Source organism: Notechis scutatus, chromosome 2 (assembly GCF_049901735.1).
Source record: "Notechis scutatus isolate UNSWTSFEM ecotype Mainland chromosome 2, rNotScu1.2, whole genome shotgun sequence".
Classification (NCBI taxonomy): domain Eukaryota; kingdom Metazoa; phylum Chordata; class Lepidosauria; order Squamata; family Elapidae; genus Notechis; species Notechis scutatus.
The window spans coordinates 232,523,923-232,546,446 of record NC_142010.1 but is presented as its reverse complement, the minus strand read 5'-3'; the positions used below and the strand labels follow the sequence as shown (position 1 = coordinate 232,546,446).

The 22,524-nt window shown below is 34.3% G+C and overlaps 1 protein-coding gene across 2 annotated transcripts in view; it reads left to right on the top strand.

The window, feature by feature from the left end:
* MSH3 (mutS homolog 3) overlaps positions 1-22,524 on the top strand; it is a 48,173-nt gene that overhangs the window by 1,652 nt on the left and 23,997 nt on the right. The window contains exons 2-12 of one of the 2 annotated variants that reach the window (XM_087958237.1): positions 1,435-1,555; positions 2,250-2,455; positions 5,924-6,127; positions 7,175-7,291; positions 9,412-9,531; positions 10,103-10,243; positions 11,767-11,933; positions 17,016-17,128; positions 17,704-17,818; positions 19,467-19,551; positions 21,034-21,143. In XM_087958237.1, coding sequence (XP_087814363.1) covers positions 1,435-1,555; positions 2,250-2,455; positions 5,924-6,127; positions 7,175-7,291; positions 9,412-9,531; positions 10,103-10,243; positions 11,767-11,933; positions 17,016-17,128; positions 17,704-17,818; positions 19,467-19,551; positions 21,034-21,143 — 1,499 coding nt within the window. The remainder of the gene's footprint in view (positions 1-1,434; positions 1,556-2,249; positions 2,456-5,923; positions 6,128-7,174; positions 7,292-9,411; positions 9,532-10,102; positions 10,244-11,766; positions 11,934-17,015; positions 17,129-17,703; positions 17,819-19,466; positions 19,552-21,033; positions 21,144-22,524) is intronic. The other variant, XM_087958238.1, reaches the window with a different exon arrangement.

Below are 22,524 nucleotides of genomic sequence, written 5' to 3'. Positions count from 1 at the left end.
AGGCAGGCAGAATGGAGCACTGGATTGAACCGCGGGCGGCTGTGTGGGGGTGAATGGGCGCTTCGGAGGAGCTGCGCTGACAGGAAGCCACCCTGCCGGCTTTTTTGAAGCAGTTTCTTCCTGGGCTGGTGGAGGAGCGAGAGAGAGACAGAGAGGAACGAGGCGGGAGGAAACCGAAGCCGCTGAGCCGGAGAGCAGGACAGGCTTCAGTTGCTTCCTCCCTCCCCTTCTCTCCTTTGTGTTCTTGATCCCTGATCCCAGCAGCATTCACCGAAAGCGAAGAAAGCCGCCATTTTTTTAAAATTTCTTTGCGGCCCGGTACAAAGTGATCCACGGACCGGTACCGGTCCGGGGCCCGGTGGTTGGGGACCCCTGATGTAAAGAGAACACGCTGAACCCCAAATAGTACTTACAAAAGTATGAATAAGCACCCTGTTTGCTTCCTCCCCATCACAGCAGCATTGGGCTTAGGACACCCAGGAATCTCCCTTCTGTTCAGTCATTCGAAGTACAGGTAGTTGTCAACTTATGACCACAATTGACCCCAAAATTTATGTTAAGTGAGAAATTTGTTAAGTGAGTTTTGCCCCATCTTATGGACTTTTCTTGCCACATTTATTAAGTGAATCACTGCAGTTGTTAAATTAGTCACACGGTGTTAAGGAATCTGGTTTCCCCATTGACTTGTCAGAAGGTCACAAAAGGGGACCACATGATCCTGGAACACTGCAACCGTTATAAATGTGAATCAGTTGTCAAGCATCCAAATGTAAATCATGTGACCATGGGGATGCTACAATGGTCTTAAGCGCGAAAAATGGTCGTAACTCACTTTTTTCAATGCCATTGTAACTTTGAATGCTGATTCAAATAGTTCCTTTTTCTTATGTATGAGAGAAAACATATAAATCTCAACATCATTCCATTAGAACCAGTGGTGAGATTCAATTTTTTTTTATGACCGGTTCTGTGGTCATGGCTTGGTGGGCGTGGCAGGGGAAGGTTACTGTAAAATCTCCAGTCAGAGGTGGTATTTGCTGGTTCTCTGAACTACTCAAAATTTCCGCTACTGGTTCTCCAGAACTGGTCAGAACCTGCTGAATACCACTGCTGATTAGAACCAGATGGGCATTGGTTCACATTCCTTAAGCCATCCTATCTGGGTAAAACCTCCCTGATAGTGTAGAGGTGTTAAGAATCAGAAATTTGCAATCAGTTATCAATCTTGGTTTCAGATTTAATTTTCTGGAAACTAGAAAAGGTCAATCTGTTATGGATGATTAGTACAAGTAAATAGCTTTATGGTTATAATCACAGATCAAAAGCAAGGATGATTAACTTCAGTAAGCCACAGTTTGAATTTTTTTTTTTTGCTTTTATTAATTGAATAAAAAACAAATTATTTCACAAATATGTTAAAACTTCTTTATTTAGATTATTGAGCCTGATAGCAAAAAGAAAAAACTGGTAAAGAACAAAGAATATATTGGCAAATCCTCAAAGTCTCTACAGTATGGAAAAGAAGAGAATAATTCAGTAGATATTCAGAAAACAGGTATGTTCTAAATATTGTAACTTCTTTCTGTCCAGAAGTTATCACAAAAATTGGGAAATATTCTGTAACTGCAGCTTTTGTGGTCATCTAGAAATCTAGGAGCAAGACAGAATTGGGATTTGCTTTGGGTTTTTTATTTTGTTATTTACAAAGTTCATTCTCATATATATTAGCATATGCCACCTAATTGAAACTTAACCATTTATACCTGTTGTTTGATGTTCAGTCATATTTTGTAAATATTTTAAACTGTTAATATTTGTGAATCTTTATTTTCAGCCACTTTATTTGGTTTAGATATTAAACTGTCATAAATGTGTAGAATAGGAGAGAATAGGAGCAGAATAGGAGAGTTTTGGAAATTAATGAGAGGATTACATTTTCAAAGCAGCAAGGTATATGAGTGATTTTTGGTAACAGATTTCTGGATAGATATGAGAAAATCAAGAAATAACTAGTGTATAAAACAGGATGTTTGTAGACTTTAAAAAAATCCCTATTTTTGCACTGTTGTCAAGGGAGAAGCAATATAGCTTAAAGACTGACATTATATAATATAGCCAAATATAGCTATTGAGCATGATAGATATCAGCATAATTATTGGATAAGAAAAGTGTATGGAAGAATGATAAAAAATATTCCTTGGATGTAGTATGTTTGCGATAAAACATTTTATTTATATTGCTAATGAAGGGAAAACAAAGAAACGTATGCACTCTGAAATATGCTCAGAAACCTTTGAGAAATTGAGAGCATTTAGCCGTTTGGAGCCTCCAAGAAACAGAGTTTCTTCAGAAGCTTTTCATGGAAAAGAGTCAGTAGCTTTGAAAAAATGCCAACATTCTGTGATTGGAAACAATGAAACAAATGATACTTTACATCCCCCAAATATAAGTAAGGTAATCAGTTCTTTGCTATTTTTTGATTTAGCTGTTACAATTTAATTTGGAACATTGACTGAATTTTGAAGATGCTAAGACAGCAATTTACTGTTGTTAAATCTTCTATCATCATATTCTCCATTACAAATGAATAAGTGACATGTTAAGTAGTGTAATTAATTGTATCAGCATTTGATGTATTGGTAGATATGGCAATGTGCTGGAAGTCAGTTGGTGAATAAGTATATCCACATGTGAGTATATCCATATGTGAGTGTGTACATATACAACATATATATATATATATATATATATTTGTTTTCTTAAGTTTTCGTGGGTACTTACATGTATGGTATTCAGCTTTGTTCGGGTATTTTCCCACGTCATTATAGTTGTGCTTTTAAAGTTGTAGCAACGTTTCGGCAGAATCTCATCTGCCATCATCAGGCTTCTGTATTGTGTTCATTGAACACAATATATGTATGTTTATAAATATATGTTTTCTTAAGTTTTCGCGGGTACTTAACAATTATTTGGAAGCCTGCAGTCACAAACAAAAAAATCTCCACACCACAAGTGTGCCCAGGTGTTTGCCTCCAGCTCAAATACACCCCAACCAGGCATCCAGATGAAACCTAGCTTGGTTACTCCGTGGCCAAAACACTAATCGCAGAACAATCGCCTGGCAGACAAGACACACACATAAAGACTGAACTATGCACCCTGACTAAAGTACTGACAGCCAATGGCTTCCACAAAAGCAAAATCACCGACTTGATCCACAAAAACACACTGAGACATAATGGAGACCTAGAAGATGAACAGACCTATGGAACAGCTGTCCTGCCCTACATAAGAGGTACTACAGACAAAATCAGTAAGATACCACACAGGCATCACATCAAGACTGCCTTCAAAACAGACAGAAAAATAGCAGCCATCCTTAGAAACCCCAAAGATAAAATTGACCTGGAAAACCAAGGCATATATGAAGTCCCCTGTGCATCATGCCCTGCCACATACATTGGACAGACCAATAGAAAAATAAGGACCCGCCTGGATGAACACAAAAATGCAGTAAAAAAGCTGGAACACACTTCCTCACTAGTCCAACACATGAAAGCCACAGGTCATAGCATCAACTTCAATGGCACCAAAACCCTAGCCACTATAGAAAACCCCAGCCACAGAATTACCAGAGAAGTCATAGAGATTGAAAATGACCTGAAAGCATGAATAGAAGAGATGATTCCACCAGACTGTCAATTATTTGGAAGCCTGCACTCACAAACAAAAAAATCTCCACACCACAAGCCAGGCAAACACCTGGGCACAAACATCCCCCCTGATACCTCCCGCTCAAACACACCCCAACCAGGCACCCAGATGAAACCTAGCTTCCTAATAAATGATAGCCATCCATTTACTCAGAGCCAAGCTGCACTAAAAGCCTCCAATACAGGAACGCAATGTTGTCAGCCATTCAAGACAAAAAAAGCCACAAAACAGACAGAAGATATTAGAAACACCAATCAAGCAGAACACAGCAAACTCCAAGACCAATAAACACAGACCAAGACACCCAACCAATCAGGATGAAGAAAAAACCATTCTGGCACAGCAGTAGGCTAGCCCCAAATTTAAAACTGAAACAGCTGTAAAAGTCTGACTCACAGACGAACACAATACAGAAGCCTGATGATGGCAGATGAGATTCTGCTGAAACGTTGCTACAACTTTAAAAGCACAACAATAATGATGTGGGAAAATACCCGAACAAAGCTGAATACCATACATGTAAGTACCCGTGAAAACTTAAGAAAACAAATACATACATACATATACGTATACATATACATATACATATACATATATATATACATATATATATATATATATATATATATATACACACACACACACACACACACACACACATACACACACACACATATACACATACACACACACACACATATATATATACACACACACACACACACACACACATACATATATATATATACACACATATATACATATACATACATACATATTATATATATATATAGTCTACCTTATTTAATATGTCATCCTAAGGCACACCTCAATTGTTTTTTGATGGACATTCCTTCTGCCAGGGTAGAAATGGCTTTGGATCTAAAGTTGCTTTAGAATTGTTCTAAATTCTAAGGAGTAATTTACATTCTTAATCTATGCCAAATAGAATTAGAATGGGAAAATTTCCTTTTAAAGTAATTTATAGGAGAAAAAAATATGTTCCAATAGGGAAAAGTTTTCCTCTTTCCTCTTTTCTGTTTTAATTGGGAATAGCTGATATAGTTTATATTAAAAGTAAGAGACGTGTTCTTGCACCCATCTCCCATGAGATTGCTGTACTAATCCTAATGGGCTTAAGTAATGCTTTTAACAGATCTTGATGTTTTCCAACACAAAGAAATCTATTCCTATAAAAATGAACCATATTAAATTCAACAAAACTTATTGTGTGAATTGTACATGTAGGATTGCTGCATAAATCACTGATTTTTTCAAGGCTATGGAGCTAAATTATTCTTTGTATCTATTGAAAAATGATTACAATTCTTCTTACTAGTGCAACTTTTAAATTAACATTAAAATTTGTTTATTTTAGTTTTTGATCTTTTAAAATAGTACATTATACATTGTTAAGATATAATTGGAAAACAATACAAGCAAAACTAGAAAATTATCAGGAAAAAATGCTAGAGAATTTTTATAAATTTTCAGTTTGGGTTTATGTAGTTAAATGCATCCATTAAACAGGACTGTTATAAAGAGACCTTAGTTCCTTAGGAAAAAGTAATAATAAAAATGGGCACACAGTTTCTCTTTGAGGACACAGACTAAGTTCTATCATAGTAGTCCCTGATAATGATTTGAGTTTGTTGACTTTAGAAGATGCTATTTATAGCACAAGAGTTGAACTGTGGGGTCCTTGGTGCTTACTGAGTTTGGGTTTTTTTTTGCAGATGTTTCATTATCCAACTAAGTAACACCATTTATGTTAGAAGACAGACCAATGTCTGCAAGAAAACAACCAAGCTCAGAGAGCATCAAGGACCCCACAGATTTTTCATTCTTATTCTCAGTGTGTTCCATCTTGGAACAAAACATTTAACTGTCTTTTATAACTTCTCTGTTGTGTCTGTTTTGCTTCTCTAAATTGCTTGTGTACTCTGTGATCTGTAATGTGTCTGCTGTGATAACATTTCTAGTTGCTCACCAGATTTTTGGCTATAGTTGTCTTTCCAAGTAAACACATCTTGGTTTTTCGTTGCGATGTTACTTTGAGAGGGCTTCCAATTCTGTTTGCTTCCTGGGTTATATTTGGCATTCTGTCACTAATGAAAGGAGGATGAGCTGGAATTTCGTTCTATAATAATTTCTTGTTCCTGCCTGATACTTTTTGCTAAACATTTTCCTGTTAATATTTTCATATAGGGAAAAAATGTCGCCCACTTTTTCACCATGAAAATGAGATCTGAAAATACCCGTAATACATCAGATACAACTTTAAAAAAACCAACCAAAATTGTATATACACCTCTTGAGCTTCAGTTCCTAGAACTAAAAAAACAGTATGAAGATGCTATTCTATGTATTGAGTGTGGTTATAAGTACAGATTTTTTGGAGATGATGCAGAGGTAAGGCTCTTGTCTGAATGGCATTGTATTATAGTTATATGTTGCTGTTACTAATATTGTGCATAATTATTGAAAAGCTTTTATGTACAAAAAGGTAAAATGTGATACATATAAACGTCCAAGTGGGACAGGAGTTGTAAGCAGACATTGGTTTTTATCTTGGTAGAGAGGTTACAGCTACAGTAGCAGCATGCTCTTTTAGTGGCTCTTTTTTTCCTGGCTCCAAATAGTACTTACATATTTATTTAACAACTTATTTGCAAGACTGGTTTTTACCCAGTATTTGATATAAATTTGTTTATATTTGTGTCTGTATGTTTTAATTTTGAAATTTGCTTGAAATACAAGATAACTTGTAATACTTACAAGATATCTGGCAATACTTACAAGATATCTGGTAATACTTACAAGATAAGTATTGACAAAGATTATGATTTAAAAAACCCTCTAAGTTCCTCTTTTGTACTGCTGCATGCCTAGACAGTATTATATAAAATTATAATAAATATATTAATATGGTTGAAGTATTATTTAATCTTTTGAGACTTTTAAAATTATTCAATATATTTAAGTAAATGTCATTAAATAACTATTATATAAGTAGTTCTTGATTTAACGACCATTTCCTTAGGCACAGTTCAAAGGTACAATAGCGCTAAAAAGGTGACTTATGGTCAGTCCTTGCACTTAACGATAGTTGCAGCATCTCTCTGATCCTGTGATTAAAATTGGGGTCCTGCTTGCAACCAGTACGAATTTACGAGTGTTGCAGTTTCCTTGAATTACATGATGACCGTTTATGAATTTTCCAGGAGGCTTCCAACATGCAAAGTCAATGGGAGAAGCTAGATTTGCTTAATGAGAGTGGCAAAAAAGGTCGTTAAAATCAAATGTAACTCATTTATCAACCATATTGCTTAGTGACAGAAGTTTCAGTCCTAATTGTGGTTGTAAGTCAAGGACTACCTGTGTGCACATAAGAATTTTGTAGTATCTACATTGCTACTAGAATTTTTTTTAATTATAATCTATAATTATATTTTATAGATTGCTGCTAAGGAGTTGAATATATGTTGTAATAAAAATCACAATTTTATGACTGCCAGCATACCAACGCACAGACTATTTGTTCATGTTCACCGTCTTGTAGCAAAGGGATACAAGGTTTGCTTCTAAAGTTACATATATAATTCTAGCTTTATATTAGCTTGTTTTTCAGAGTTGAATGCTTTCAAATAAAATATTCCAAACCAAGTGACCTTTCCTACTTCCGAATCTGAACAGTAGTTTGTAATTACAATTCCAAGACAAAACTATTGCCTAATTTGGTTTTGAAGTAATCAAAGCATGTATTTAATTCTTACTGAATTTATATGCAATCTTCCAATATGACTTGTGTGCTTTTTCCCTCTATTTATTTTGTTGTTTGGAATCATTTATGATTTATAACTTTGGCTTAGAACTCAGGAAGCTATTTTATATCATTAGGTAATTGATCCATCTGTCCTAGTATACTACTTCCTTTGTTTGTTGTAGACTATTCAGGATTTTAGTCAGGGGTCTTGAACTTCTACAAGCAAAACAAATGCTCTGTCACTGAACTGCAATTCTTTGCTTCTTGTTTAAAATGATTAGTTATGGGAACATTCCTTAACTGTGAGTTGTTACCCTCTAGGATATATCAAGCAACTTAGGGAAGATTGCAGTTTTTTAAAAAGTTAATTAGGTGAGCAAGGTCTGGAGTGAATTTTAACTCTGCTCCCATTTTACTGTACAAGCCTAACAAAACAGGATTGCATAGGCAAAAAAAGTGTGCATGATGTGAGCAATGACTAAACCCGTGAACCTGTCAAAATCATTAGTTACACCAGCATATTCATTCATTCATTCTGGCACCATGGCTATGTGAACCATGTGCATATTTAACATAAATCTAGATGGAGATTGGGAATATAAATCACATTGCATTACGCCAATCATTCTAGTATGATTAAAATGAACCATGGCTTAGTGATGTGATGTGTGGCCCTAAATGTAATGTCATGACCAGAGGTTGGTTACTTAGTCAGATCACAATGTTATGATCATCAAGATATATTTCCAAGGAGTAGAGTCTGCTTCTTGATCATATGTTATACATATAAAATGTGGTACGAAGTCATACATCAGTGTTTTTTGCTGTTTACCAGAAGAAAAATTAAATTGATACGTATGATTTCCATCAGTTTGTAAAATAATTCAATTTAGCATTAGAGCTTATGTAGGATATATTGGACAGCAAGGGATCTCCAGCATTTTCAATCTTCAGTGAATATTTCAGCATTTTCCCATGTGATGTTTAGATTCTTTAAGTCTTCTATGAATGTTATTTGCCATATATTTTGGGGGCATCCTCTTGATCATTTGGCATCTGGGGGGGTATCTCATTGCTATCTTGGGGATTCAATTGTTCTCCATGCAGAGAATATGACCTGCAAGTTGGATCTGCATGTAACAATGTTATATAGTTTGTAGGAGAAACTCTTCTGAAGCACTTTTTCATTAATAATATGGTCAAAACAGTGAATCCTTAGAAAGATGTAAAGTCTCTTGTTAATATTTGCTGATCCCTTTTCGCTGGCATAAATGACTGTTGGAATCATTATAGAAGCAAGCAAATGGAGTTTAAGTTTTAGTGATATAAATAACAAGGATCAGATTTTATTTATCTTCTGGAAAACAGCTGTTGCTTTTCCAATGAAGCAGTTGATATCCATCTCTGCATCTCCATTTTGAGCGATTACACTGCCTAAATTTCTACTTCTTCAAGTTGCTGTGGTCCTAGTGTGATTCATTGTGTATCTGTGTGGTGGAGTTCACATACATGACCTTTGATTTTTTGGCACTTATCCTGAGGCTAATTTTGGTTGCTGCTTCATCTAAGACAGTAGTCACTCATCGTAGTTTCAGTTCAACTTCCTCAAATAGGGCAATATCTGAAAATTATGGTCCCCAAGATATTCCAGTGTCGTCATATAAGCCAACGGCTCAAAACAACTGTTGCTTGGTTAAGTAAATTTTCTGGAGATCCTTCTTGCTGTTTCTGTAGCGGGTATAATTTTTTACAGGGATGGGTTGCTAGCCCGACAATCAACGATATTCCTTTCTCATTTGGGCTTGGGACCAGCAATGGTGGATGTATAATAATTAAGTCAAAATAATTTGAGTTAAAATAATTCAATATTTAATGTATTTATTTTTATTCAGTGTTTCTCAGTGCTTCATGTTCTCTGCTTCTCTTGCAGGTAGGAGTAGTAAAACAAATGGAAACTGCTGCTTTGAAGGCTATTGGAGAGAACAAAAGCTCTCTTTTTACCCGAAAATTAACTTCACTCTATACCAAAGCTACATTTCTAGGAGAAGATATCCTTTTATTATGGATGTTAAATTATTTTGATGACATTTATTTTCGTGTACCTCTTATTCGTTCGTTTGAAATGTACTCTGTTTATTCTTCTAGTTACATTTACACCTGCTTCGTCTGTTTTGCTTCAAATTGCCCATATTAGGGATGATGGTTTTCCTGTTGTGGTTTTCTATAGCATTTTATTGTATAGGTTATTGTACAAAACTCATTACGTGAATATGATGTAGTTTTAACTTTAATTCTATTTGCTTCAAAAGTCTGTCACAGGGTTAGGGGAAAGGTGATTTGGGGGATTTAAAATACAATCTATGAAAATAAAAAATCATTTGGAGAATCTTGGTTTTTTTAAAAAGTGATAACACAGAACGACATTTAGAAGTTTGTAAAATAAATTGGTGGGGAAACCCCAAATTTTCTTTAATTCTAGTTGAGAATGTCTATCCCAACGAGATAGAGAATAAAACCTTCACAAAATGGCCTTGTACAAAAGTAAAAGTTTCAGATCATATTGTATTTGGGTTATGTTAAAAGTACATATAGAATTAATTTCCTTTAACACTTTGCTACATTTGAATCCCCTGTTGAAATTAGATAATTCAATGGAGGCTGAGGAAATCTCTTCTAATGTTTGCGATAATTATCTTCTCTGCATCTCTGAAAACAAAGAAAATTTAAACCATAAGAATCACAACATTGTTTTGGGTGTAGTGGTAAGCATTTCTAAAAAGCTTTAATTTATAATTATAGCTATAGACATTGTAATTGTTCACAATGTATCCAACTGTATTTCAATATAAATACAATACAGTGGGTATCTTGGTGCTCAGCCACATTGAAACTCATCAAATTTGGTACTCAACACATTTTGATACAAACATTTTGTCCTGGTACTCATTGTTTTTTTGGTGCTCAATGCACAAGCTAGAACTGGTTGGTATTGGTTACCGTGTGACTCAATATATTATTCTTTATGGTAAAAATTTGTTTAATCCTGTTGAGAATTTCCATCCCAACTAGATAGAGAATAAAACCTTCACAAAATGGCCTTGTACAAAAGTGAAAGTTTCAGATTGGCATATTGTTTGGTAATTATTGCCCCTTCCAGAACCAATTAATGAAGTACACTGTAATTTGTTTTAGTACAGTACCAGCAATGAAGGGGACTTTTTCAGCTGCTGCTTTTCTGTTGGCTCTACAAGAACTTTAAGGGTCAGAGTACCTTCAAGAATGGGTTGGTTGTAGAGTGGACAGATTGAAAGGTTAGGGTTATTTTGTCAATTCTTCTCACCGATTTTTCAAACCGATCCCTTTGCCCAATCTTTTTGAAATAGTTTTGGGGAGACTGATAGTGGGAAGAAAAAGTGGAAATGTTGCATTCTAACAGATGCTACTGAGTAATATAATACAAGGAGTAGTAAATTCAATCCAGGTTGGTTTGCTTTATATATAACTTTTATAGATTGGTAAGGTAAGGTAAGGTTGAGGGTTGATGCATTCCACTGAAGCCTTGTTGCTTTCAGCAGAAAAAAAGTGGAATCAGTTCAGGACAAACCCAATTTTATATAAGAAAATCTGGGGAATTATTAAAGTTGACAGTTTATATTAATCTTCCCCAACTGACCTTACCTCTTCCCCTCATTCATTACAAAAGGATCATTGACTTAACTGGGTAAGATTCATTTAAGTCATAATCCGGAGTATCTGTAAAGTAGCATCTTGAGCAACACCAAAACACCAAAGCCTCCTAGAGTATCTCCAAGCAAGGTAGATGGCAAATAAATTAATCAAGCAAGCAAGCAAACAAATACTGGATCCCAGAATTTGGAATTCGTTGAAACTTAACTAAAAGCAGGATCATAAATAAAAAATGGATTTGAAACAAATGTGTGATATGAACTATACCATGTGCAGTGATATTCACTGTTTTAGCAGTTTTAAACAATGAAGTCAGCTTAATAATGGTCTTCGTTGGGCAATTGAATGGTTGATTACTAAGTACTTCTGGCAAATACACAAGACATCTGTATGGCTGAAGACAAATAATAGCTACATATTGTATGGACATTTCATGTAAATAAAAAATAAACATTCTTTAGAATCATTCTATGTTTAAGTTGGTTTATTAAACTCGGAGAAAGAGAGAGAGAGAAAGAAAGAAATTAGATGGCTTAAGGTTTCACAGAGTTATTCTATCTGGAAAATAATTTATGAAGTTGCTATATTCTTTTTTCAGGCGGTCCAACCTACTACAGGAGAGGTTCTGTTTGACAGTTTTCAAGATTCTGTAGCTCGTTTAGAGTTGGAAAATCTAATACTACGCCTGCAGCCAGTTGAGATTATTCTTCCTAGAGATGTGTCAGATCAGACTGAGAAGCTTATAATTAGAATGACTTCTGTATGGTAAGCTTCTATATAATAGAACAATTTGATATTTATTTCAAACATTACTTTAAAGTCCTGTTCAGATTTTTGTAAGTATGAGAAGTGAGCAAGTCCTTATACGTACCTTTCTTGACCCTTTTTCTTGATAATAAGTAATCATTTAATGTTGTACTAGGTTTTCTGATCTGGAATACTACCATTTATCCCCATATTTATTTATATGGCTGTTACTTCAGATATAGATAAGGATAGTATTTATTGGGATAGGACTGGATCTTCATCAAAGATCCTATATTACTTCCATAGCATGAAGATAATGCATTGTCAAATCATGGAGATTTCTAGAACAAATCTTGAATGTAATGGTTATTAAAAAAAATTCTTTTGAGGCATTAATGAAGACTATCGCCATTAATTCTCCAGTGTCTTTTTTTTCTTTTTTCAGTATGTTCCTGTCTGAAATACATACATACATACATACATATATACACACACATACACATAATATATATGACATGTACTCTTGAAATGTTTACTCATAACTAGATTTATCTTTTTTAAATTCTACAGAAGGAATTATTAAAATAGTATGCTATGTGTGTGTGTATGTAAGATCAAATAATAAAGGTAAAGAAGCACAGTGAAAAAATTGGATTAAAATTAAATACAGATAGTCCTTGATTAATGCCACAACTGAGCCTAATACTTCATTGCTAAATGAAACAGTTAAATGGACTTTGCCCTTTCTTGCCATATTTGTTTAAATGAATCACTGCAGTTAAGTTATTAACAAGGTTGTTCAGTGAATCTGGCTTCCCCATTGACTTTGCTTGTCAGAAGGTTGCAAAAAGGGATCACAGGACCCCAGGACATTGCAATTGTCAAAAATATTTGCCAGTTGCAAATGTCTGAATTTTGATCACATATATGTTTGGAAGTTGCAGTGGTTGTAAGAGTGAAAAATGATCATAAGTTACTTTTTTTAGTGCCATTGTAATTTTGAACTGTCATTAAATGAACTATTGTAAGTCGAGGATTACCAGTATAAAAAAGACCAAGCTAATGATAGCAGGTAGAATAACCAGCCTTAGAATTGACAATTAAGATATTGAAGTAGGGGGGTAGCTTCTTTTAAGATCTACCATGAGTGGTAAAGGAATAAGCAGTCAATAACTATGCTGCAGACTGGCACTTGGTAGAACAGCCATGAAGACCTTGGAAAAGATATTCAAATACTTCAGTGTGCCTTTACCTACAAATAATCAGAGTTATGCAAGCCATGGTATTCCCTGTGACACTTTGTGGAAGCAAATGGTAGACTTTGAAAAGCAGGATAGGGAGAGTATTGACACTTTTGAACTTTGGTGTTTGAGAAGACTTGTCAAATAAATCAACCCATAGTTCCCCCTCAAGATATAAATGACCAGTCCTAAATTATCCTACTTCACACATATTGTGCAAAAACCTAGCTCTCTGGAGAAGTCTGTGAAAGAATAGTGGAGAAGGTGGAAGGAAAGAAAAGAGAACTGTTAGCCTTATGAGTTACATCAGACAGGAAAGACTGCCAGATGAACTAATTGAACTTTATTGTTAAGGTCATGTGAACAGAATCTTACAAGTCTGAAAGTACATTTCTCTCACTGTCCCATTTATAGCCCTCCAAATTAGGAAAACCTTGAACACCATGGCCTCTTGAGCACCTTGGCCCACCCACATTACTATTGCAGCGAAGTTGCCTTTTATCTGGTTCTCTGTGTTTCTTCTCTCTGTCTCCCAACAGAATGATTAAAGGCTAATAGGTCTTTAGAAGATAACTTGCTATTTATGTCTCTAAAAACCATTGGATTCTAACCAATGTAATGTATCTTTAACATTCTAAAATCTCCGTTTGAAAGCTGTTCCAAGTAGGGCTTGGGCTACAACAGAGTTCAAGATATTCATTTGGGGGTGATATGCTAGAATCACATAGAAAAAAATTCCCTATTTGTTCATGACCTCTACCTATTTGATGTTTTGGTTAGCCTTCCACAACCTGCTATTTTTCAAAGGTTAACTCTGTGCTGGGAAACAGTAGTAGGAATTGAAATTCAGCACAACTGAGGAGGATGGGGAGGTCTAATTTAGGCTGTCTTGTATCTAAATAATTCTAGTACTGACACAGAGTTGTTGCAGTCTTTAATAGCAGTGGCAGAGATCTGGAATTGAGGAAAAAAAACATCTTTTTTTTCTGTTATAGGAGAAGGTTTTTTTTCATAATTAGAAGAATCATCTTATGACATAATCTTTTAGGTTAGAGCTACATGTTTGTATTGTTATTGCTATTCCAGTACTTAAAGTCACATTTTTCACATTCTGTCTTTAAACCAAATGGATTAAGCATTTGGAAACCAATGAATTAGAGCAGGCCTGTCAAACTCCCAGCCCGTGTTGGCCACGCCCACACCTGGTTTAGCAAAGGGGGAAAAAGTCCTGATATATGTCGCGTAATGCCGCTGAGACGACGTGAGTTTGACACCCCTGAATTAGAGGATTGAGTGAGCATATGAACTCCGTTTGCATATTTAGAACTCCATTTTCATATTAAATATAGATATTATTTATTTATTTTTCTTAAAGGTCTTTCTTTCATGTTTCTTAGAAACTTTTTATTGTACCTGTAGTCTCCCATAATATTGAAGCAGTGAAGCAACATGAATTACATTGCTTAGGAACTTTGTCTTTTGTAAATGTTGGGGACTTTAAAATAAATATTTTCTTTTGTGGCTTTGCAAAAAATTAAGGGAAGGGAGAGGTCTTACAAATCTCATTCTAATTGGGGCTGAAACTGGTTGTAATCTTATTCAAAGATGGTATCCATAGGAAGTGAATATATTTCTACACAGAGATACTGAAATAAAGCAGTGCTTCTATTTTTTTTAGGCATAATACAAAGATATCAGTACCGACAAAAAAAATAACCTAGAAAAATGTGTTCAGAAAAAAACCCTAAAAGTTGTATGTAAGCATGTTATTTTCCCTTCTCATGAAAAAGGTTAGGTAAAAAATGATTGTTTGATAGAGAACTATATCTTGCATTCCAGGGGTGAGTAGTTTGCAGAAAATAATTATTGCCATTTGAAGAACCATCATAGATACTACTAGGAGCGAAATAAAAGTGTTTGCAAATCCAAGTCTTAGCGGTACAAAAGCAAGTAATAATAAAGATGTATTAGCTATTGCATTGAATCAGTTCAAAAAACAACAAACAAACAAAAATTTAATTTGCTCAGTTTTAGGTAAAACATCTTGAAGAATAACTATCAGTGGAATCTTAAATGTTGGCATTCAGTAATTTGTGTTTGGTGTTTGAAAGCTTGTAGAAAAATTAATTGTGTTGCTTATTCATTAATTGTAGAGATTTTATTAGAACTATTTCATAGTGTATGAAAATCCAATAAATACTCATATTTCTATTCATAGTGTTTTATTTGTTATTTTACTTGTTAAATCAGATTATTTGTTGCCCTCCTTCAGTTCTTTATCTATACAGTAGGAGTAACAAAGTACTATGCTACAGTATGCTTGCTGCATGATTCTTTTTCAAAAGTATCTTCATCTGTTCTTACTTGTATTTTAAATGCCTTGTACAGTACTAGTTTTCAAATGATCCCGGAACTTGTCTCTTTATCTATTTTCTGCATTATTATTTGTAATTTTAACAATTATTTAGGTAATATTTGCTTCTCTTTCCTCTTGTAGAAATTCAGGCTTTTGATATAATTAGAAGAATAGTTCAAAAATGCAAAAATATAAAATTGGGTCTAATGTTAGCTTAAGCAGAGGTCAGATTTATTCCACAGCTTCATCATAAGATTGTAACCCTTATCTGTTATAGGAGTATGGGTCTTACTTACTGGTAGAGCATAATTAGAATTAAGGATTGTTGGAGTGAGCCCAAACTGGACTTCAAAAATCTGTACAGCCATTAGATGGCATTAAGATTTATGTTGCCTTTTAATAATTGTCTAATTTTCTGCGGCACAGATGTACTAACTTATTTTTAGCTCTGGACTCAAGGAATGGGTCCAAGAGCAAGTCAGCAATGGAGACCCGTTAGTAACATAATTTTTGTATTCTGGATTAATTGTTTTGTGTCTTCTCAGAGGTGGTAGGCCAGAATTTTCATCATTTATCATTTCTTGGAGTTTTGATAGGAGAATAAATGATGAATGGATAACTTAAAACTCCTGTGATGAAATGTTTCAAAGTGACTTTGGGCTGCTGCATGTATTTCCAAATTCTCTTTTGGTATTGAATCTTTTATGGCTCCAAAACTTCTTTCAACTGAGTGGTTTCTGGGTTTAATTCAAACAGGATCTTGATGCAAACATTTAATCTTTGTTTCATGTGAGGACCAGACATACATAATTAATTACTGTTCATGAATCTTTATCTCTCATATGCATGAAAAGCCAAAATCCCTACTTTGCATTGATTACATTGATACATTTGTCAGTAATTATTTCCTAGACTTCTTAGAATTCAGAGTTAAGCAAAATGTTTTAAATGTCTTCAACAATCATTAAAAATAGCAAACATGGCATGGCAAAACTCCTTGCTCAACCATGTAAGCATGTCTTAGCTTCTAAAATCTAGCTGGCTATTGATCAGAAGAAGGTCCTTTTAGGAGATAATTTAATACCTGACACCATTTATTTTACAAATGAAAAAAAGGCTTTCATTTCAATGGTGTGAAAACAATTTGGGTAACAAGATGTTCTATCCTGAGTCTTTCACATCAGGTTAGTCAAACTAACAAAATAATAGTACAATTACTGTCATTCTTTTAGAAATGTAAATATTGCAGGACTTAGCTAGAGGAAAGAGAGTAACATTTAAAGTCCAAATTCAGAACTCTAAATCTTCCTTGGAATTGAATTTGTAGAAAGTGAATCCTTTCAAAATGCATTAAGGAAAGGTCACCTTTCAAACCAACTTGATTTAAGTTTCACTTGGAAAAATTGTCATTTGTGTGAATGTTGAAGTAAAGTATGGAGAGCTTTTGCTATTGTTCAGCTGTATGTAACAGCATAGTAAAGTTAAAAATGTCAATTTTTACAGTTTACAAGATGACAGAATACGAATTGAAAGAATGAAAAATGAACATTTTGAGTACGGAAGTGCTTTTAAGACGATTACAGATTTCTATGGCAGTCAAATACTTGATGGCACAGGTATCGAATCCAAAAAGATTTATTTAATTAGCAATTGTATGTATTACAGGTGACTTGATTGTTTATAAAACTTCTTTGTGTCATGTTAGTTTGACATAATTTACAAAATATTTATTTACATTTATGAAGTTAATAGTTTTTAAGATGAATATATGTACTTATATATTATTTATTTTTCGTACAACAGGTTTTAGTAGCAGGAAAAAAATTATTTCCTGTTCTTTTGAGCTGGTAAAAACTAATTTTAAGCTAGTAATGCCTTAAATCAAAACATAAAGTTAGTTCAAAATTTCAACTTTACACTAGTAATTTGTACAGTATGTTGATCCTTATTTATTTCTGAACAAAGTACATTGGGAATCCTGTCTGTTTTTTAGAAATGTTTTTAGTAGTCAGTTTGACTTAAAATTAATTTGTTAGTTTTTTACGGTGAGTAAATAAATGAGTTCAATAAAAATCCAAGAAAAGGTAAATTTGTAGGAACATAGATCTTTGGTACTCCAGAAAATAATTTTGTGATAGTAATGAGTAAGATGCCATTTGGAGAACTGTCCACAAACTGCTGTTTTTTCCAGGTTCTCAAGCATTGTCCCAGATTTTAAAATTCAATAAATCAGTGTTGTGCTCCTTGGCTGCTGTAATCTTGTATCTTAAAGAATTTAATTTAGAGAAGATACTCTATAACCCCAGGTAAATAGTTTTAATTTTGATAACTAAAACTGTTGTTACTTTGACTTACATACTATAAAAATATTGTTTCACAAAATAAGTGCACTATAATTGTGATATCTAAGTTATAATGAAAATTATATTTAGAAGTAGAAAAAAATTAAAGCTATGTTTCCAGCTAATGGTATTTGCAATTCAAATAAGTTGTACATAGACAATGTATACCTATATATCTATATATCTATCTCCTCCAGTGCAATCTGTAAATTATAGTTGCAGATTCATGACAACAATGTTGCTAACAAATAATTTCTGAAAATACAGCCTAGAAAACTGTTTGAAGTTGCCTGTGTAGTCGCCAGTAGTCAAGAATGTAGGCCCAATTTACATATGCCCAATTTAAAATTTTCATTCTCAATCCAATATATGTCAGAAAAACAACAACAATAAAAAGCATATTAAGAAATAACAACAAAAGCAACATTATAACAGAGGAATGAAAATATCACTGAATTAATACCTTAATAAATAATAGGTATTATTAAGTAGGTGATAGGGTAAATATTCAGCCAAACTGCTGAAGTTAAAGCAAAAGATCTTTTACTGTGCAGACTGTAATAAAGAGCTTGGTAGGAAAACAAAAGATCTACAGAGTTGACTAGTTTTTTAAAAATAGTCAGCTAAGTCTGTTGCTTCTAATGGTACAGAATTCAAGTGACATATGTGCTGGCAAAACCTCACATTCATTGCTTCTTCTTAAGGTAGCTATGAAAAAGACTGAATTTCTTCTCACTATCTCAGATTTTCAAATTTAGCTGAATGAAAGCTCCTGATTTAGACAATTTGCCAAAGTCCCAAGGACAGGAAGAACTATTGTTTTTTAAAGGACTTCCTGTTAACATATGTTTGGTCAACCAGACATTTCTAAGTTCTGGAAGAATCTATCTCTTAAGATGTCCTTAGGGCAATCTTCTTCCTTTCTTCTTCAGTTGTGAGTTTATTATCGTTGCCTTTTAACTCTCAATTTCTGATTTTAGAGCCACAATGTCTTTGGCCTAGGACGAATGTATCTTAGGAATCAACTGTGTTCAATCCCATATGAAATAAATTATCTCAGTTAACTCATCCATGAAGCTGTTTAAATTTACTATGAAAATCAGTAGCACTTAGATTTATATATCCCTATATAGTGCTTTTACAGCACTCTGAGTGATTTACAAATGTCAGTATATTGCTCCCAACAATCTTGGTCTTCATTTTACCCACCTCAGAAGGATGGAAGGCTGAGTCAACCTTGAGCTGGTCAGGATTGAACTTCTGGCTAGGGGCAGAGTTAGCCTGCAATACTGTGTTCTAACCACTGCGCATCATGGCAATATATAGGAATGAGACATTTAGGTATCTACCTAAAAAGTGAAGATAGCCACTAGCATCACTAAATTTTTAAAATTTATAATGAATTTTAAATTAGAATTAAGTTTTTTTAATGAAAATGTATGTATTAATGTAAATTGCAATGTTTAATGTATTAAGTAAAATGAATCACATGTTCTTTCATAACTATTACTCTTGAGTTTGTCTTTTTCTTGCAATGTATAAAATTAAAGTTATTTTTAGAGTTCCGGTGATTGTTTTGTTTCTTTAATGTGGATGCTTTTTTTTCTTTAAGTAATTTTAAAAAGTTATCAAGTGAAGATGAATATATGATGCTAAATGGAGCTACGTTAAAGAATCTTGAAATCTTGCGGAATCAAGTAAGGAAGAATTATCTTACGTATTTATGTGCTTTGTGAATGAAGCTTTACATTATTCTTTCCAGCCCTTTTTGGTCTGTATATACATTTCATCCATCTTTCAATTAAGTAAAATTAAATCAAATACCACATCCTCGAAGCTGGTAATTCTTAAAAATAATGCCATTGAGAAAAAGAATTCACAGTGGAGTTACTTTTCTGAAATGACTGTAATTAAACCCAAGTTTATATCTGGTAGCAAAGAGGCAAGAGAATGAATCTGAAGTGGAATTTGAAGACTAAATTGATTTCTGCCAGCACACGAGAGGTCGCCCAGAAGAGCCTCACTGCACATGTCCGTGTGGGCCGCTGCCCAAAAGCTGATTATTGGGTATCTGGCGTGCATGTGCAGGAGATGCACATGTATGCGCAGAGATGCGCAGCGCACAGGAAGGTCTTGTGCGTGCATGCACAGGGGCCGTGGGGGGGGGGGCAGCACGCATTGCCTTCTCGGTGCTGGCATGCTTGTGTGCGTGCAATTTTTGGCACAGGAGCCGAAAAAGGTTGGCCACCACTGTGCTATCATGTCACCCCTAGTACTTTTCATCAAATCAGACATCTCAATTCCAGCAACCATTCTTTATATGTTTTAGCCTCTAGTCTTTTAATCTTTGTTGATTTATGGTGGAATCGACAGTAAAATAGTCAAATTTGAGAGTCAGAATCAAGGTTCAGCACTTTGAGCTGTACAGTCTGTAGTTTATCAGAGACTGACAGAATTCCAACATGTTCCAGTGCTTTACTTTAGATAAGAGTTTTTATATATTTGAACAGCCTGGCCTTTATTGAGCACAGCTTGTACTGATTGTAGTTACTGATGCTGAAGTCCTGGGCACATTAATTCCTAAGGTGAGGTTCCTAGCACTGCTTTGTCTCTACTCTTTAATTTTAACAGTGGTGTCATCATCTTCGGGCTTTGAAGCTCTGTCTCTATGTTGGCCTGGACTAGAGAGTTTGAAAAACTGGATCATGATTCCATGGAGCTGTGCCATGGAATTACTGAATTAGATTTGTAAGATTCATTACATAGTTCCTAGTCTCCCCTCTCCTCAGAAACAGAATTAAGCTGATGATAGACTTTTAAAAAGTATAAAAAGTATCACCAGTATTACCAGTGTAAACTATTTTTAAGAAAACTAAAAGGGAAAAAAAAGGAAGCAGGTGTTTAATAGCAATAGCACATAGACTGATATACAGCAAAATAGCAATAGCACTTAGACTTACATACCACTTCACGGTTTACAGAGTCAGCATATTGCCCCTAATAATCTGAGCCCTTAAGTTGAATTGTATGGTTTTTGATGCTGTTTTTATATTTGGTATGTCTAAAATATTTCTACAATGCATTCATCCCTCTAGAATTAACCATTTGAGTTGCTATTTCAGATTCATATTTTATACTGAAGCTCCAGTTTATTAATTTAATGCCTATAATTATTTTAGACTGATATGAAAACCAAAGGCAGTCTTTTCTGTATCTTGGATCATACAAAAACTTCATTTGGACGACGAAAACTAAAGAAGTGGGTCACACAGCCTCTCTTGAAATCCAGGTATTTGTTACCAAACAAATCACTGATGTTGATCAACTCAAATGTATTTAACTTTTGAGTACCATTATATAAAGAAGCTAGGTGAGTTGAATAATACAAACGTAAAGAAAAAAGTCTCGGCATTCAAACTAATGTTGTCACTCAGTGTTTCTTAATAGACAGATAATTTCCAGCAATGTTATTTTGTGTGTATTTGTGTGTGTGTATGTCTTTTGATTACTTCCTTTAAAAATAGAATGATACTGTTTCACAATTTTTATTGCTTATATTTTACTTATAACAGAGTTGGGCAATAGCAATAACTGCATAAAATATTTTTTTAATAAGTTGCCATTATGCTTGCTCAAAGAAAGTTCCATTAATGTCTTCCAGATTGGTAGAATGTAAACTGGAATGAACTGATCCTTAAAGGGAAGACTTTAGTGCCTCATGGTCGCTATTTGATTGCTAAATCTTTAAACATGGAATGTTATGTAAAATACTGACCTGTCAACAATTTATCTACAGTGATATATCAAAAAAGCTGTTTTTTCCCCCCCTAATCAGTGTGTATTCAACCAGCTTCCTCTCTCAACATTATGATAAATTACTGTGGTTGCAGCTAAGCGTGCTATAATTGTAGTTCAGAATCATTCTGTTAACAGCTTTTCATTATAACATTATGCTAGATAGCTCATCTTTTCCCAAGAGTTTTCCCAATCTGTGACTAAAGCCTCTTCTAGATACAATAGGAATTTTGCTGAAAATTTGAAAAATAGTTTAAAGTCATCTGAGGAAAATGTGTAAATGGGCTATTAACAGAGAAGAAAAGCCAACATACCAATATGTTATATATGTGAAATGAACCGGTTTCTGATCCAGTGTTGGACTGAGTTTTTCCAGACCAAGGTTTTAATATTTTTCTGTGGTGAAATGCAAGGATTCTTAGATCAGCAATTAGTATCACAATATTTTGATGTAGAAGCAAAGCTGGGGTAGATATGATATTAAAACATAATAGATAATGGAATCTTATAATACGGTAGTTACGAATTTATTTCCATATGGGTAAACCTCTTATGCTAGATATTGTAAACTGATTACTTAATCACCAATAAATGCAGTTCCATTATATGAAGATACTGGTAATCCAGTATACATAGGGATGAAAATATGGTTATAGTATTTAGGATAAAAGAATGATACTGTCAGTACAAGTTGTGGCAAAAACCCTCTGTATTCAAACCTAGAAACAGTTGCAAGCTCTCCCGCAGTTAAAACCATTTCTGAGGAACAAGCATCTTTCTTATTCACCTCCTACCCATCCACCTGGGTTTGTTTGATCAGCCAAGTTAATAGATTTCTGAGTGCTAATGGGGAAGGGGCAACATGAACGTTTAGG